At 42.0% G+C, this 16,573-nt stretch overlaps 1 protein-coding gene across 2 annotated transcripts in view; it reads left to right on the forward strand.

Annotated features, from left to right (window-relative positions):
* PRICKLE2 (prickle planar cell polarity protein 2) overlaps positions 1 to 14,022 on the forward strand; it is a 372,966-nt gene extending 358,944 nt beyond the window's left edge. For both annotated transcript variants that reach the window (XM_084840467.1, XM_084840468.1), the window contains one exon: positions 11,327 to 14,022. In XM_084840467.1, coding sequence (XP_084696593.1) covers positions 11,327 to 12,195 — 869 coding nt within the window. In that variant the 3' untranslated portion in view covers positions 12,196 to 14,022. The remainder of the gene's footprint in view (positions 1 to 11,326) is intronic.
* The last annotated feature ends 2,551 nt before the right edge of the window (positions 14,023 to 16,573 follow it).

Here is a 16,573-nt window from a genome sequence, read left to right on the forward strand (position 1 = left end):
GGCATGCTTGATGGATTTGCACCCTTGGTGGCTGAATTAAAAAATGGAACCATTTGGCTAACCTGAAAGGTTCTACTTGCCTAGTACAAGTTCCAGATAGCTCGGGCAGGGTTTCAAGTACGGCTGCAACTTTTAACCGGTGGTCTCCAATATCCCAGGACATCAGTGCAATCATTAACTTTTGAAAGATCCAGTGCATACAGACCCAGATTGTGTGTCAATTATTGGATTGTATTCAGAAAATTGACTGGTGAAATCGGCCTTTGCACAGTGGATTTATTCAGACAGTATGGTCCTTTGTGGATTTCCCAGAACATTATACGTAGGTGGGGCTAGTGTGTTGGAGGAGGGAGAAAGGAGGGCAGGGACACCCATATTCACACCTATGGCCTACACTTTAGGGAGAGGCATAATTAAATTCAACCCAAATTGCCTTTATTAATTGTCTTACTGTGCAGCCCTGTACAATTGGACTTACTCCAAGCTAAGTGTATATAAGCTTGCAGATATACACTCCCTTAAATATCTAAAATAAATGCATCTGTTTGGTCATATGCAAATTCATTTACATTGAACCACTTAATTGATTGTTTACAAGAAAAGTCATTAGTAGGCTAGAAGTCTCATAACTGATTGAGGTTCTTAATGTCAAGCATGCATCCATGCTGCCCACACTTTTAGGAAGATGGGGGATACTTGGCTCAACAATACTACAAGCAAGAAGGATCTTGGAATTGTTGTAGATCACAAGCTGAATATGAGCCAACAATGTGATGTGGCTGCAAAATAGGCAAATGCTATTTTGGGCTGCATTAATAGAAGTACAGCATCCAAATCCCATGAAGTACTAGTTCCCCTCTACCTAACACTGGTTAGGCCTCATCTTGAGTACTGTGTCCAGTTCTGGGCACCACACTTTAAGAAGGATGCAGACAAACTGGAGAGGGTTCAGAGGAGGGCAACAAAGATGATCAGGGGATTGGAAACAAAGCTCTATGAGGACAGACTGAAAGAACTGGGCATGTTTTGTCTTGAGAAGAGAAGAATGAGGGGAGATATGGTAGTACTCTTCAAGTACTTGAAAGGTGGTCACAGAGAGGAAGGCTGGGATCTCTTCTCGATCATCCCAGAATGCAGGATACGGAATAATGGGCTCAAGTTACAGGAAGCCAGATTCCAGCTGAACATCAGGAAGAGCTTCCTGACTGTTAGAGCAATACGACAATGGAACCAGTGACCTAGGGAGGTGGTGGGCTTTCCCATGCTGGAGGCAATCAAGTCAAGGCTGGACAGCCATCTGTTAAGGATGCTTTGACTTAGATTCCTGCATCGAGCAGGGGGGGTGGACTCGATGGTCTTGTAGGCCCCTTCCAGCCCTACTATTCTGTGGTTCTAAGTCTACCCACTATCCCAGAGTTCACCTCCCTGAGAAGGCACTAATGACATAATCCACTCAATCAGCAAACATAAACCAGGCAAACCACCTCTCATTGCCAAGGCTGACTTCAAAATAAATGTAAAGTTGCTAAGCCAAGCCAGAATTTCAAGAGGAAAATCAAAAGTGCATTTTCTTCAGGGAAGATGAAACTCTGTGTTTTCAGATATTTTTAGGCCTTCGTATTTCAAAAAAGAAAAACAAAAAACACCTCCCAGCATGCTTCCTATTTAACAAGACTGTGTGGCATGGGATGATGTTTGTGAAATTTTTAGCAAAGCATAATTTCAGTTGTGACAAAGTTAGAAAGTTGTTATCACAACTGGCCAAGCAAGGGTTTTAATCATTGTCATCGTCGTCGTCATTATCACTACCACCACCATAATAATGCCAGCGTAATAAGTAGGGTTGGATGTTCTGCTGATTTCTGGCTTTGTTGTGAGATGATTGGTTGCTTCTGTTTTGGAGGCCTTTACTCAGGTGCCACACCTCCCAGCTGCAAATGATCGCTCTGCAGGAATTGAGCCCCAGTTCAACTTGGGCAAACTGAAAGGGGCTTTGCCAGACTCAAATAAGCAGGGAGAGGGGGGAGTTTGCATTTCCAGCTCCCGTCTCTCAAGCACTTGCCCCATCCCTGTTCCACAAGGCCAGCATCAAGGGTAGGCATGATTGGGCATCTGCTGAGGGCCCACACCCCAGCAGGGACCCACCGAGAAAAGCCCCGTGGACTTGCTCCTCCTCTTCCCCTTTGCAGTCCGCTTGTTCACCTGCCGCTTGTTCTGGCCCACATAGCGGTGGGAGTGAAAAGTAGCAGCAGTAGGTGCCATTGCCTACTTTCTCACTGGCTCTCTGCCTGTCAGGCAAGCAAGAAGCAACGATGACAATGAGCGTGAGGAGCAATAGCAGCTGATGACAGTGGAGACTGACTCACTGAGGGAGGGGGCCCATTGAGGGTGTCTTGCCCAAGGGCCCTCAAAACCCTGGGACCAGCACTGCTCGTCCACCTTACAGCGTTGGGGGTGGGGAGTCCGAAGACTTTGCCCCACTTTATTCACTTCGTTCACCTTCAGCCAAGGTTCAGCGCCATACCGAGCTGGTATCTGTGAAGCCTTGCCGGATGGCTTTGGGCAAGTTGCTGTCCATTGGTTGGAATAGTGACTTCCCTATTCTAACAGTTTTGAAGCTAAGGAGATAGAATGTGTAATGTGTATAATCCACCATCTTATGTTAGGGATCACGTGATATTTTTGTGAAGGGAGACATGATGTGCCATTACTGCTCTTTCAACGCTCACTTAATTCCAGCAAGATGGGCCGTGTGTGATAAAGAACACAAAGATTACACAATCCCTGTCCAGACAGATAGAAGGTTCCCGTGCGGTATTCTGGTTGTGGTGCCTGGGAACAAGATGTCACCCTCTATATCACCCTTCCCCTGGTGTTTTGGTCTTCAGCTCCCAACTGCCCCAATCAGCATGGCCAGTGGTCAGGAATGCTGGGAGTTGTTGACCAAAACATCTGGAGGGCACCAGGTTGGGAATGGCTACTCTTAATGCCCGTCTAAGCTCAAGTGTTCCCAGCAGTTCTACAGGCTTCCTCATTCAGCTAACTTTCCTATTATGAGTGAGGAGCCAGAGGGCCTCTCATACTGAGATCTTATGACTAGTAGCATTTGATCTTAATAAAATGCCCCTGACAGAGTCATATGCCAAAATCCAGTATCTAGAAAATCATAGTTGCAGAAATACATAGAGCTGCATTATCTCCCCGTACCCACTCCCTCCACTGCCCTCTGAGAGTTCACAGAGTCCATAAACTGGAATTGTAGATGGAATTACTGATGGGATGCATGTCTTGGGTTCAGTGTAAATGATGAAGAATTTGCAAATGAGTTTATTCAGAAAGCTTGTTGGAAAAAGACAAAAGCTGAAAAGAGCAAGTGCCAAAATAAACATTCTGTGTTTGATTTTGAAGGCGGGGGGGCAGGGAGGAGGGATCCTATTCTAATTGAAATAGTTTCTGAGCTCTGTCATCCTGACAGCCTAGGCGTTTCACATCACTGCCAGAAACAAATCCAACCCTCCAGTAATCAGAGAATCCCTTGTGTCTTTTTCAAGGGTGGGGGTGGGAGCTATAGAAAGTTGGTTTCTGGCAGCAAAGAGGAACATTGACCCAATTCTGGGTATATTTCAATACACATTTGGGGATGGGCTCTTTGCTTTCTTCTGTGGAAGATTGTGTGCATTTCCAAGCACTGATCTCTGTGCTGTTTGACTTGCTGCTCTGGAGGAACTTTTCACGTAACTGTTTTTCCTCCGCAACTACAAGGGAGGGGGAAGACGGGAAGAGCTCATGAGTGAGCAGACTGACTGTCTGCATTTCTTCCTGAGGAGGTATGGTTGGTGATTAAGGTTGGAACTAGATGTGACGAAGAACATAGGGCTGCTACCAAAAATGGCAATCGCAGGTCAAGTTCCTCGTCCCGCAGTGTGTGACGCAGTGTCATTGTTTAACCATCTCTGGTGGCAACCAGTGACATGGAGATGTGCTGGACGGTGGCATAGTGGAGCCAGGGCCTCCAGGGACACAGTTCCAGCACTCTTTTATTAGCACAGATGCTAATGTCATCTGCCCCCCACCAACTTCCCTGTTCTCTTCCAGCTTAAATGCAATCTTCACAGTAGCTGGGGCGGTGGAGGGGGGCAGGGATGAATTTTCCCAGCAACAATATATTGTTCCCTGTTGTAGTGCAAAGTATTTGGGGGTGCTTGGTCTTCAGTGGGCAATTAGGACCCATTAGCTTTACAAGAGACCTGCTCCTGGTGGAGATGAAAACTGCTAGGACTGGTTTGTTGCTATGGTTCCACACAGCTGCCCGCATTTTTGGACTCTCTTGGGGTCATGGCTATGGGGACCATCATGATGAGCAACTGCACTTCAGAATTCACCATTACACCCTGGCAGTGGAGACATAGAAAGCTACCCTCTACACTGTCAGACTATTTGTTCATCTAGCGCATTAGATTTGTCCATCAACTCTGACTGGTAGCAGCCCTATGTGGGATCACCAGCTGAGGTCTTTTCACATCACCCACAATCTAGTCCTTTTAACCGGAGGCACCAGGGATTGAGCCTGGGACTTTTGGCATGCAAAGTATGTGCTCTTCCACTGAGCTACAGCCTTGTTGTTGTTGTTCAGTCGTTCAGTCGTGTCCGACTCTTCGTGACCTCATGGACCATAGCACGCCAGGCCTTCCTGTCCTGCGCTCTCTCCCGGAGCGTGCTCAAGTCCATATTCATTGCATCAGTGATGCTATCTAGCCATCTCATCCTCTGCCGTCCCCTTCTCCTTTTGCCTTCAGTCTTTCCCAGCATCAGGGTCTTTTCCAGAGAGTTTTCTCTTCACATTAAGTGGCCAAAATATTTGAGCTTCAGCTTCAGTATCTGTCCTTCCAATGAGCACTCAGGGTTGATTTCCTTTAGTATGGACTGGTTTGACCTCCTTCAGTCCATGGGACTCGTAAGAGTCTTCTCCAGCACCACAGTTTGAAAGCATCAATTCTTCGGCACTCAGCCTTCCTTATAGTCCAGCTCTCACAGCCATACATTACTACTGGGAAAACCATAGCTTTGATTAGACGGACCTTTGTCAGCAAGGTGATGTCTCCGCTTCTTACTATGCTGTCTAGGTTTGCCATAGCTTTCCTCCCAAGGAGCAAGCATCTTTTAATTTCATGGGTACAGTCACCGTCTGCAGTGATCTTGGAGCCCAAGCTACAGCCTTTTCCCCGCCCATCTCATAAATTTCCCTTATACACATAGAGGAGAGGGAACATGACACAGGGTTGCCATTTTCTGTGGCAGCCTGGTGTTCTTTGTCATGTCTATGTTCACCCTAAGAAGGTAAGAATTCTCATACTGAAGTCCAGCATACTGTTTCCAACAGGCGCCAGAGAGATTCTTCATTGTTAACCTCCCTTCCCGCATCTTGTATCCATAGGTTTACTACCTCTGTAAACAGAGGTTCCATTTCACTGATAAGGCTAGTAGCCATTGGTAGACCTGTCATCCATGAATGTCTCTGATTCTGATTTAAAGCCATGTGTGCTAGTGGTGACATTTACCCACTCCATCAAAGTCTAATAGCTGCTTAATGTTCAAATTGATCTCCATTCCATGTGGCCATTTGACTCCACAGGGAGAACCTGTGGAGGAAGGCAGAAACACCTCACCACAGGTCCCTCCTTCAGAGGATTAGCAAAGAATAGTTGAGATCCATTCAGCAGCATTTACCAGTAGTTTCAAACCCATGCAAGAATTCCTTCTGGATTGAAACCTAAAGTTTAGATATAATGGGGCTGCTGCAAGCTTCAGTCAGTCAATCAGTGGGATTAGTCAACTAAAGCTTTAATTGCAGATTTTGAAAGCACACTAGTTAGTCAGACAAAGCCACTGGCATTGTGGAACAGATTCTGTTTATGCTCCAAAATGAGCAAAGGATTATGGAGTTCATACAATGAAAACTACATCAGTGCTTTGTCAAAGGGTTACAGCACCGCTGATGTAATTGAACAAGCTGCGTGTAGCTCTTCGCTCTACTGTTATTAACATGTTGGTGTTTAAAATCACAACTGAAGAATACCAACTGATCGAGAGAACAGAACCACAGTCGTGTTCTGAACATTATCTGCACAGAGCACTATTGTACTTTACACATTTGGTGAAAATAATGGCAATAGTTTCCTTTCCCTAAGCTTACACCAGTGGTTTTCATACTGTGTTTTAGGGGACCTCCACTTTCTCAGGAGCTTATCAGCAGTTCCTCCATGAAATGATCCATAAGGAAGGACAAGCTTCCCTTAAAGAGATCGCTTGCCCACCCCTACAAGCCATTGTCCCGTGTGCTCAGATCAGAAGGGACAATGGCCTGTAGTCTCTATGAACTGATAGGGAACTTTAGAACAGTGGTAGGCAGAAGGTAAATTGGGATGTACGGTTAGATCTCTGGATGATTTGCAGTACATAGGCAAGGGTTTCTGAGTCACAGTTATTTAACCATAGCAACAAACCAAAAAGGCTCATCCACCCCAAACTAGGCTCCTGAAATGAAAGGTTGGGAGAAAAAGGGAATGTGTTGAGGGAAAGGGGGGATGAGCTCAGTTCTGGTACTGAAAGCCAGTTTCTGGGTTGAGTTATATGCTCAGAGATACTCTGTTCCTTAATTCTAAGTGTACATCTGGTTGATGGATCTTGGGGTCCTAGCTGCAAAGTATATCCTGTAAGCCTCAACTCTTATACCCCTGCCTTAGAACCTCTACCCCAGAATCCAGTGCAACACAGAGTCAGGGGTTCCTCAACAAACAGCTTTGTGTGGGAAAGTTATCTAGAAGGTTGAATGTTTGAAGCAATGTTTTAAGGTTTAGAGTCTAAACAATGAATCAGGGTTGTTGTTTTACATTATACATGAAGAAAAACCGTCACTTTATTTCAGGATTCTCAGAAAAACGATCCTTTTTCACTGAGATGTTGAGGAATATAATATATGTAAATTTAATCAGTTAAAAGCAAAACAGTTAATCAACTAAAAGATCTGGGTTGACAGCTCTGGTTTTTTAATGACCAAAACAATGCCTAATTAATATTCATACAGCTATTTTAAAGAAAAAGCTTTTTATAGCCTGTGGATCGTTCCTGGAATAATATTTTGCATTCATGGACTGGCTTTTTAAAAGGAGAAATCCCACATGGAATATAACATTTCCTGTTCATCGATGTAGCTGCAAATATGTTGGTGGGTGACCAGTCTTTAGGTAGTATCACCTCCATGTGTATGCATTCAGGTGATCCAGTAAAAGCCAGTCTGCAAGCACAGAACGTTACTCAGAAGGAGCCCTGACTCCTGTTGCTTGTCCTCACAACATCCCAAAACAATGTTTTAGGTAGGCCAGTGTAATTACCATACACTCCCATGGTAGGGATTTCCTTGTACAGTACTCGGTTTTTAGCACTCAAACTGAGTTGATCCATCACCACTAAATGTACCATTTTAGCATGATCCAACAAGGGAATCCTAATATTTTCTGCAATGTCACAAAGGATTCCAGGGAGCGCCTCTTAGATTGTACCACTTGGGCAACAAAAAGTCAAAGCTTGCCCCATCCCCACCTTCTTTTCCCCATTGTCCCAACCACAAACTAATTTCCATCCCCAAAATGCTGGAAACCATGAATTCCCATTATACAACTGGAGGTTGTAGGGCAACAAGAGACTAAGGATGGAAAACAAACTGTTGGACAAGACCAAGGCCACCTGCTGGACCCATGACTGAGCATAGGCTGGATCCACGTTGTTCAGATGACACAATATTTAATGGGCCATGCCTGTGATGACTGTATGTTGGCATTACATGTTCAAACTTCTCTCCATAGGTGTTGTTAAACAATGCTAGAGTGGATAATCCCGTCCCTTCTTGTGGATTGTGTGTCTGTGCACTACTGCCCTCTCCTGGACAGGAACAAAACTGTTCTTCTGTAGAACCCACAGACTTTGTACAAAGGTCCCCTTTTCAAATAACAATTCTTGTTCATAGGACTGATTCTGAAACTCAGCCACATGGCAAAAATCAGTACACGAGGAAGAGTTATAGTTGTGCATGTTTCTAGGTCAGGCACACATTATAACAAGAAAGTTGAAGTATCATTCCAAGAATTACTTGTGATTACTTTCATAAATCCTTCCCACGTTATGAATTTAGTCAGCAGTGTGACTTGGGGGGCAGGGAACTGCTGTGAGAAAGAACTGTTGCATGGTAAACAGGCCTATGGTTTTTAGCCCAAGTTAGAATGCGAGCTATCAAAAAAGGGGCCACCAATTCAAGTTCCACCATTGCTGTCCATAAATTCGGTTGGCTCATATATTAGGCAAGCATGCCATAGTTCTTGATGCTTGTCCTTGTATGCGGTGCATATCTTAAAATGAGTTGCGTACAAGATAACAGATGATCAAAGCCTGTGGTAGACTTATATAGTGTGCTGCTTACAGCCCATGGGTTTGGCAAGCCTATTTTGTAACTGAGGTCACAGATAATAGCTGGACATACATCTGAGGCTCATTTGACAGAAATGCATTATTGTTATTGTTGCTGTTGTTGTTTTGACTTATATCCCATCTTTCCATTAAATAATGGCACTCAAAGCTGCTAACAATAATAAGTCCAAGATTAAAACAACTTAATTAAAACAATCATAAAACAAATGTATTAAAAGCACAGATAAAAACACAATAAAAGAAATAAGCTAAAAGAGAGCTTCGGCTATTGGGTGGTATAGAAATGAAATAAAACAAACAAACAAATAAATAAATAAATAAACAGCACCCCACCGATTAGAGCCCCCCTTCAGCAACAGGGCGGCTTACATGGCAAAGTCCTGCCTGAATAAAAGTGTCTGCCTGCCAGCAGAAAGGCAACAGGGAGGGAGCCCCCTACGATAGGGTCTTCTCTATTGCTGTGCCTAAGCTTTGGAATGCTCTGTCCTCTGCTTGGCTCCTTCTCTACATATATTTTCCTCCAGACTGAAGACTTTTTTATTCCAACCAGCCTTTAGTCCATTGGGTGTCTGATTTATTTTCCTGACTTTTTCCTGCCTGTACCCTCGCCATTATTTGGTCAATGTCATCCCTGCTTTGTATTGTTTTTATTTGGGGGGTTGTTACGGTTGATTTGGGTTTTTTATTTCTTGTGATCAATTGTGAGCTGCCTCAAGTGCCTCTTGTTGTGGCATGAAGGCGGGATGTAAATGCTTTGAGTCAATAAATATTTGTTTGAAAGCAGTGGGTAGCTTGTTCGGTGCCAAAGACCACACAAGTAACTTATAATGAGCCTGAGTGTCCTCAGCTAGTTTGCATATGCTAGTGACTTTAGATATACATGTTTGCCATGATTTTGCATGTGGTTTAGAAGACCAAAACATGTTAGATGTAAAGCCCAAGGCTTTTCCTGCGAAATGAACAAAAAATGAAATATAACCAGTATTGGGTTCTAGGCTGAAGTTAGCCATTATCTCCATTAATGCTTTGATGTTCCTCCTTTCATATGGCACATGATGGTGGCGTAACCCCAAATTCACTTATCATTACCATTCCCATTAGCCTGTACACACACTTACTCACACACTTAGCAGGCATTGCTCCAGCATTTGCTGCTGTGGTCAAGAACAAGCATGGCCGGCTGGGGAATGCTGGAAGTTGTTGGACTTTCTTTCTATCTAAACACGCATAGGATCGCAATTGTATGGAGTTATTTTTTTTTACTTTTGCTTTCTTCTTTATTATTATTATTATGCATATTATCAAGCTTTTCTTCAAAACCGTGGGAGCTGCAACCATAAACAAATTGAAAGAGAGAATCTGACAACCTTGATGAAACTGTGGACTTACAAAAAATATCTTAAGAGACTGCATATATCCTATGGACCATATGGACCATATGTCACACAAATGCATGTATGCATGCATGCACACGCGTGCTCACACACACACACTTAGTAGTAGCTTCATATTTCTATTTTCCATCATCAATCACCATACAGCTCTGATTACTTTAAAAAACATGTTTCAGTGGATTAGATGGTTAAAAATTCCTAAGGGATCCTGTATTTTTTTTCTCTCCCTAAAATGAGACTGTTCAGATGTAGCAAAACTGACAGGCAGACTGAACAAAACAGCTATTACTACTCAATCTTCTTCACCAAAAGGAGACATTATCTCCTTCTGTTCTTCTTCTTGTAAATCTCTTTTCTTCTCACAAGACAACTGACCAGAAGGTTTCCTATGGAGCTACTTTAGCTGGAACGAAATTGGGGAAATATTTTCCATAGACTTTTCTCAAAATTTAGATTTGCATCTGAAAATTCGCACTCTGCGTTGAATTTGTACATGGATATCCAAAGACCTTGAACTGTGTGTATGTGTGTATATATATATATTCAGAATTGATTTTGTAGCGTGATGGTGGAGTTCAGCTTGTGATAAGCCTGGCTGTGTCACAGTGCCAGTTCTGGTGACAAGATGTGCATTTCAACTGGAAGGAAAAAAAATTAAGTAGTTTTCAGTAGGATTCAATTACAGCTCTCTGAACAGTAGCTATCAAATCCATTCTGATGAATGAGAAAATATATGTCAGTGTAATTTTGCTGCTCATTCTAACAGTCTTAATTATTTGTGAAATAAAATTTGAGGAGGAAAATCCTCACTTTAGTTTTGAATTTTCAGATTCCTGCCAAAAGTAGTTTTGGTTTTAGCTTCTCTATATATGGTCTGAATGGTGCATATAAGCTAGAGAAAATGGCATGAGAATGCAAGCAGATAGGAACAGCAAATAACTATTGGGATGCCACCACTCTGAGAGCAGCCAATGAGATGGGATAGAGAGTAGAATGAAGCCGCTATCACTGAGTAGTGACTGAGGAGGGGGGATCTAAGAGAACCTGGGGTAGCACTATGCAGGCTTATATAGTCCCTCTTGGATGGCGCTCAATGATGGCAACCATTTAATAGTTGCTGCCACATCTTACTGGGCACTACTGTTAGGAACTTCTAAGTCAGACTTCCCCAATGTGGATCCCTCCAGATGTTTTGGACTAGAACTTCCATCAGCCCCAGCCAGCATGGCCAATGGTCATGTATGATGGCAGCTGTAGTCCAAATAAATAAATAAAAACCAGTGTTGCTAAATATTGCATGTACACAATACATGCACAGATTTACAGTGTATGCAGTTGCACTGCCAATGAAAGGATATAGCACCAGACAGACAGCACTTAAAAAATGAACTGAGAACACAACAGACATCATTGTATTTAATTCTTTGTTCCTTTTCCTCTCATCCCAAAAGGGCTCTCTGCAGATGGTGGTGCCAAGCGACAAGAGCACCTCTCTCGGTTTTCCATGCCTGATCTAAGCAAAGATTCTGGAATGAACGTCTCAGAGAAGATGAGTAACATGGGAACACTGAATTCCTCCGTCCAGTTCAGAAGTGCCGAGTCTGTCCGTAGCCTACTTTCTGTTCAACAATACCAAGATATGGAAGCCAACCTGCATGATCTTGCCAATCCCATTGGTTACAGAGACACATCATCCCGTGGAAGGATGCATCAGAGCTTTGACTATGAAGGAGGGGTTCCGGGGAACAAGTTGGCTGGACAAGAGAGTGCCAGACATCCTCCCATGAGTGAGCGTACCCCCAGACGAACTAATCTCCGAGAGGATGACCGACGTTATCGCCCTCACAGGCCCCGGCGGTCGAGGCGCTCCCGCTCAGATAATGCTCTTCACCTCGCCAGTGAGCAGAGCTATAAGTTGAAAGAGAGGCCCTCTCTACGAGCCCGAGAGGATTATGATCAGTTCTTGCAGCAAAGAAGTTGTAGAGAGACTGTGGAACAGGGTGCACGAAGAAATCTGTATGGTCAGTGTCCAAGGACTGTGTCAGACCTTGCTTTGCAAAACCACTTTAGCGAGAGATGGGGACCCTACTTTGCTGAATACGATTGGTGTTCTACATGCTCCTCATCCTCTGAATCTGACAATGAAGGCTACTTCCTTGGGGAACCAATCCCGCAACCCAGCCGTCTCCAGTATGTTACCGGTGAAGAGCTCCTTCACAAATACGGTTCATACAGCATGCCTAAGTCTTCCACGCTAGGTGGTCGAGGACAGTTACACAGCCGGAAAAGGCAAAAGAGCAAAAACTGTATCATAGCATAACCATGTTGCCCAAGCACAGTGTTGGAGAATGTAATTACTTCATCAACTTGCACTGTTGTAGGTCTCAAAGCGCTTTTTATTGTAACAACACATCCTGGCAAGCGGGGAGCTGTAAGACAAAGGTCATAGACAAAGATCTATAAATAGTCATAATTGTTGGCATGGTGAATATATTTTGCACATTTTATTTCGGGGACGGTGGGAGGGATGAAATTTATTTTAGCATGTAATAGTTACAAATTTACCTCCTTCCCACAAGTAGCTGCCACCCATTTAATACCCAGTTCACCCATATGTTTTTAGTTGCCATTGTTTTCTGTAACCAGCAGTTAGCTACTAGTTTATTCTCTCTCCTCTGTTTTGCTTTTCATTTTCATCACCTGGGTTTTTTTGGTCAGTTTTCTGCCAGATTGCAAGGAAGTGTAAGTTATTTCCATTATCGTTCCGTAAATGCAAAGTAAATGAGAGTTTGGAGAAAATATTTTTGTATTTTGTAATATCAGAGGAATGTCTGTATCTTAGGAGTCACTGGGAAATTCATGCACATCCATCATGCTTTTTGGCCAGAACTAAACAAATAGAGCTTCAGAACCCTTTATCTTTTGCCATTGAATTTCTTCTGGATCAGCAGGGCTTTACTTTCTGCACCTGCTTAAAAATAAGACCCTTTTTAAACATTCATTAGCTCTTGGGGAGGCCTACCGGGTGCTTTTGAAGTCTACCTAGCACCTTCATTTTATGTAACTCTGTAAAACAAATATAGGCATCTATCACTGAAACAAAATAAAAACAAGTTTTTTTCTCCCTTTTTCAAAAACAAGAAAAAATATAACACCAAATATTTGTAAAAGTTAAAGAATGGTTTCGCTCTGAGGAGGTTTACATCTCATTAGAGAGGGCTAAAGTCACTAAATTTCAACTACTTTTGGGGGGATAAACCAAAACAATTGTAAATGGTGCAGTTGTGTGGTGTCAGCATGAACTTGTTTTGAGTATAGAATTGTTTTCTGGTGCTCTAGTTTCCTGGCATTTGTTAACTGCTGTTCATTACCAAGTGGTATCTTCAACGCTGCCTTCTTCTGAAATTCATAATGAAATGAATACATCCTAATCATGTCAGACTTAAAGTCTACCCATGGGAGATAAACACTTCAAACCCATTATGAAGGCAGTTTGAAGGGCCTATCCTCAGGGTACAATGGAGTCCATTCTTTGGAAGTAGAACAAAGCAACAAACGCTTAAACATGGTAGATATATACATAGGGCTCAAAATGTATTGTGTGCTATGGTGGATGTGAGGTTTTTTTTCTCTGTATGCTTTAAACAATTGGGAGATTGACATCAAGATGTGTTCTATATTGTTTCCAGATGAGACAATGGGAAAGAAGGAAATTCTTTTTTTGTTGTTGTAGTACTTTTTATTATAGGGCTGTAAAACGGGTTTCAGTAGTCCCCAGCTAGGTAGGATCTCACTAACTTACAACACACGTGCATGGTTCTCTGGAGACTTTGAGGATTCTGTTAGAACAAAAGTCCATTGGAATAGATGGCAAAATGCAAATTGATGCGAGTAGGATTTTAAAAAGCAGGCGTGAGGGTCCTGACTCTTCATTTGGACCTAAGAAGCAGGGGCTTTGGGCCTGCTCCAGATCTACTGCAGACAAATCCGTCGATCAATGTATTAGTAACAGTGCTGGAACAGATGGTATTACCTATTGAAAAGCAGTGACTCGGAAGGAAATCTCAGATATGGATGTATCCATAGCACAGCTTGGAATTTTTTGTTGTGCATAAGGAGAATGTGATAACTATGATTTTTTCCACACAAAAAAATAAAGAAAGAAAAAGAAAAGAAACAAGGTGATGTATAAAAAGAAAGTCTTTCTTAGCTTGGATGAATGGAGATATTGGCCTAAACAGAAAATGTCTCTTTTTTCACAATAAGACATAATCACTATGATCTCATTAACACTTATATATTTTATTTCCTTTCAACTCATTTCATGTTCAGTGGCATACAGCCGTCCAATGTAGAGATCTGTGGCCATTCTCATCTGCACATTCTCATCTGCACAAGAGAGGGGTTCCCAATGCATTTTAATATAGGGGCAGCACAACCCATACAAAAGGGCATGCAAACAAAGCTGATGATAAAAATAACTTCCATGTTCACCTCATATGACTTATATCAGAGTTATCCACTCATTTACTATTATCCACTCATTTACCATTAGCTCCATGCACATTAAAAAAAAAAGTGTTGAAAAATACCAGGGCTGGTCATTAATATGGCCATATCTGCAAGAGTAATCTTTGGATATTATTAAAAAAATTGAAAACACACAGACACCCACAGTCTATACATGATTTTTTGTAATGAAGTTGTATGGCAGGAGGCTTATGTTCACCCCCTTGTGCACAAGGGTAGGAAATTGGAAGCTTCCATTCACAGTTTCCCATTGTGGCCAAATATAGGAAACTGGTTTTTAAAAACAATCGATACTTAACAAACCAGGGGTAAACCATGGTTTGATACCCCACATTATTTACTGTACAAACCATTTCCTGTATTTGGACAAAATGGGAAACTGTGGTTTCCTTTCAACTCATTTGAAAGGAAACCACTAACAGAAGTTTCAGATTTCTTTCCCTTATACATGACAAAGGGCTAGGGGGAAGAGAGGGGAAGAATCTGAGCCTGAGGCTCACTGTGGCATATTGTTGTCATGGAGTGGTGTGACATCCGAATGTAGCCGATGAAAGTGGAATAGTCTAACTTACTGGATTGTGCCATTAAGGGTGTAATCCTATGTCTTTTTAGATAGAAAAAAGTCCTACAACTCCCAGCATTTCCAGCCAGACTTTTTCCTCCCTAAACATGCATAGATTGTGCTCTAAAAGAGTTAGAGATTGTAGGAATAAAATGAACAATCCAAAAAGAAGCTAGGAATAGATTATTAAACTTATGAAAATGGATAATTTATCCCATGGTCAGGTTAAGCAGTTCTTAAACTTGTTTTAAGCTCTTGGACATGTAGAAGAGGTTAACAGAATGAATGATATGTATAGCTATAGTTGGTTGTCACTTAACCTCTTGGAAAGCAATGGGGCATTCCTATTATTAACATTTTTAATGAAACACTTTTCTATTCAAAAATACCTTAAATGATAGTAGCACTAATACATATCCATTTGTTCCATTGGTTTCAATGTGACTAATTATTATGCATTTCATACTTAAATGTCCAATTTAGGAAATGCACTTTATCAAAGAACTACTGACGCATATATGATTTGAGGATTACTCAGGCCGAAATCCTGTGCCCACTTACCTGGGAGCCCTGCTGAACTCAGTGGGACTGACTTCTGAATAAACATACATAGGATTGCACTGTGAATCCCTTATATGGCTTTGATGCCTGTTTTTCAGGTAATCAAAGGAATGGCTTGTATATTGGAGAGAATGACATATGCATAATACCTTATTGGTAGTCTATAATTGCCCATAATTATGCATAATTACTTCTTAAAATTGCATACATGAGGACAGACCGTTAATTGGTGTTAATCAACATATTCCAGGGAGACTCAGATACTAACTCTTATAGAGACTTGTGGCAATGCAGCAAGGAGAGGAAATGTGTGTACATGTTGAATATGAAAACCTTGACTCTGATATACTGCTGCAATCCCCCAATTTTTTAAATACTTATGTAGGTCTGATATCCCATCCTTGACTTGTTAAAAGTTTCTACAGTAATTCTAGAGGATAAGAGTGCTAGTAAAAGAAAGAGAAGAAAGAAGGCAGAGTCAGCAATGTGTTGAATCCTTCTGCCTGTTTTTTCATCAGACAAACCTAACACTATGCTTGAGATGGAAAGAGTAGCTGCAATGAGTAGTTCAGCACTACCACCTACCTACCTACGGCTAGATACAGTGTAACGCTAAGGAAAGTCAGACCAGACTAACAGTAGGCATGCCTACTCAGAAGTCCTATTGAATTCAATAACACTTATGCCCTAGTAAACACACTTAATAGGGAGTAAGACACAGTGGGTCTTACTTCCAAGTAAACATACATAGGATTGCACTGTAAATAGGAACAGCTACCTTCACCAGGAAATATATGACATCTAAATGCAGGATATATTACACAATTCATTTCTAACCCAATTGATTATCAGCTATTTTTAAAAGCAATTATCTTGGCAGTGGTCACATTCCATTTGGTCTGTTAATCTATTCTAGCCAGTTTTTCTGTGTACTTTGGAAATTCACTGTACAGTAATTTCATAAATTGCTTGATAAACTGATAAAGAACCTCTGTGTAGTTACCACAGCATTCAGCAAGTGACTTTTAATTCCCAGCTGTAATAC

Source organism: Heloderma suspectum, chromosome 2, assembly GCF_057233095.1.
Source record: "Heloderma suspectum isolate Gila_16-S chromosome 2, 16-S_ref, whole genome shotgun sequence".
NCBI lineage: Eukaryota > Metazoa > Chordata > Lepidosauria > Squamata > Helodermatidae > Heloderma > Heloderma suspectum.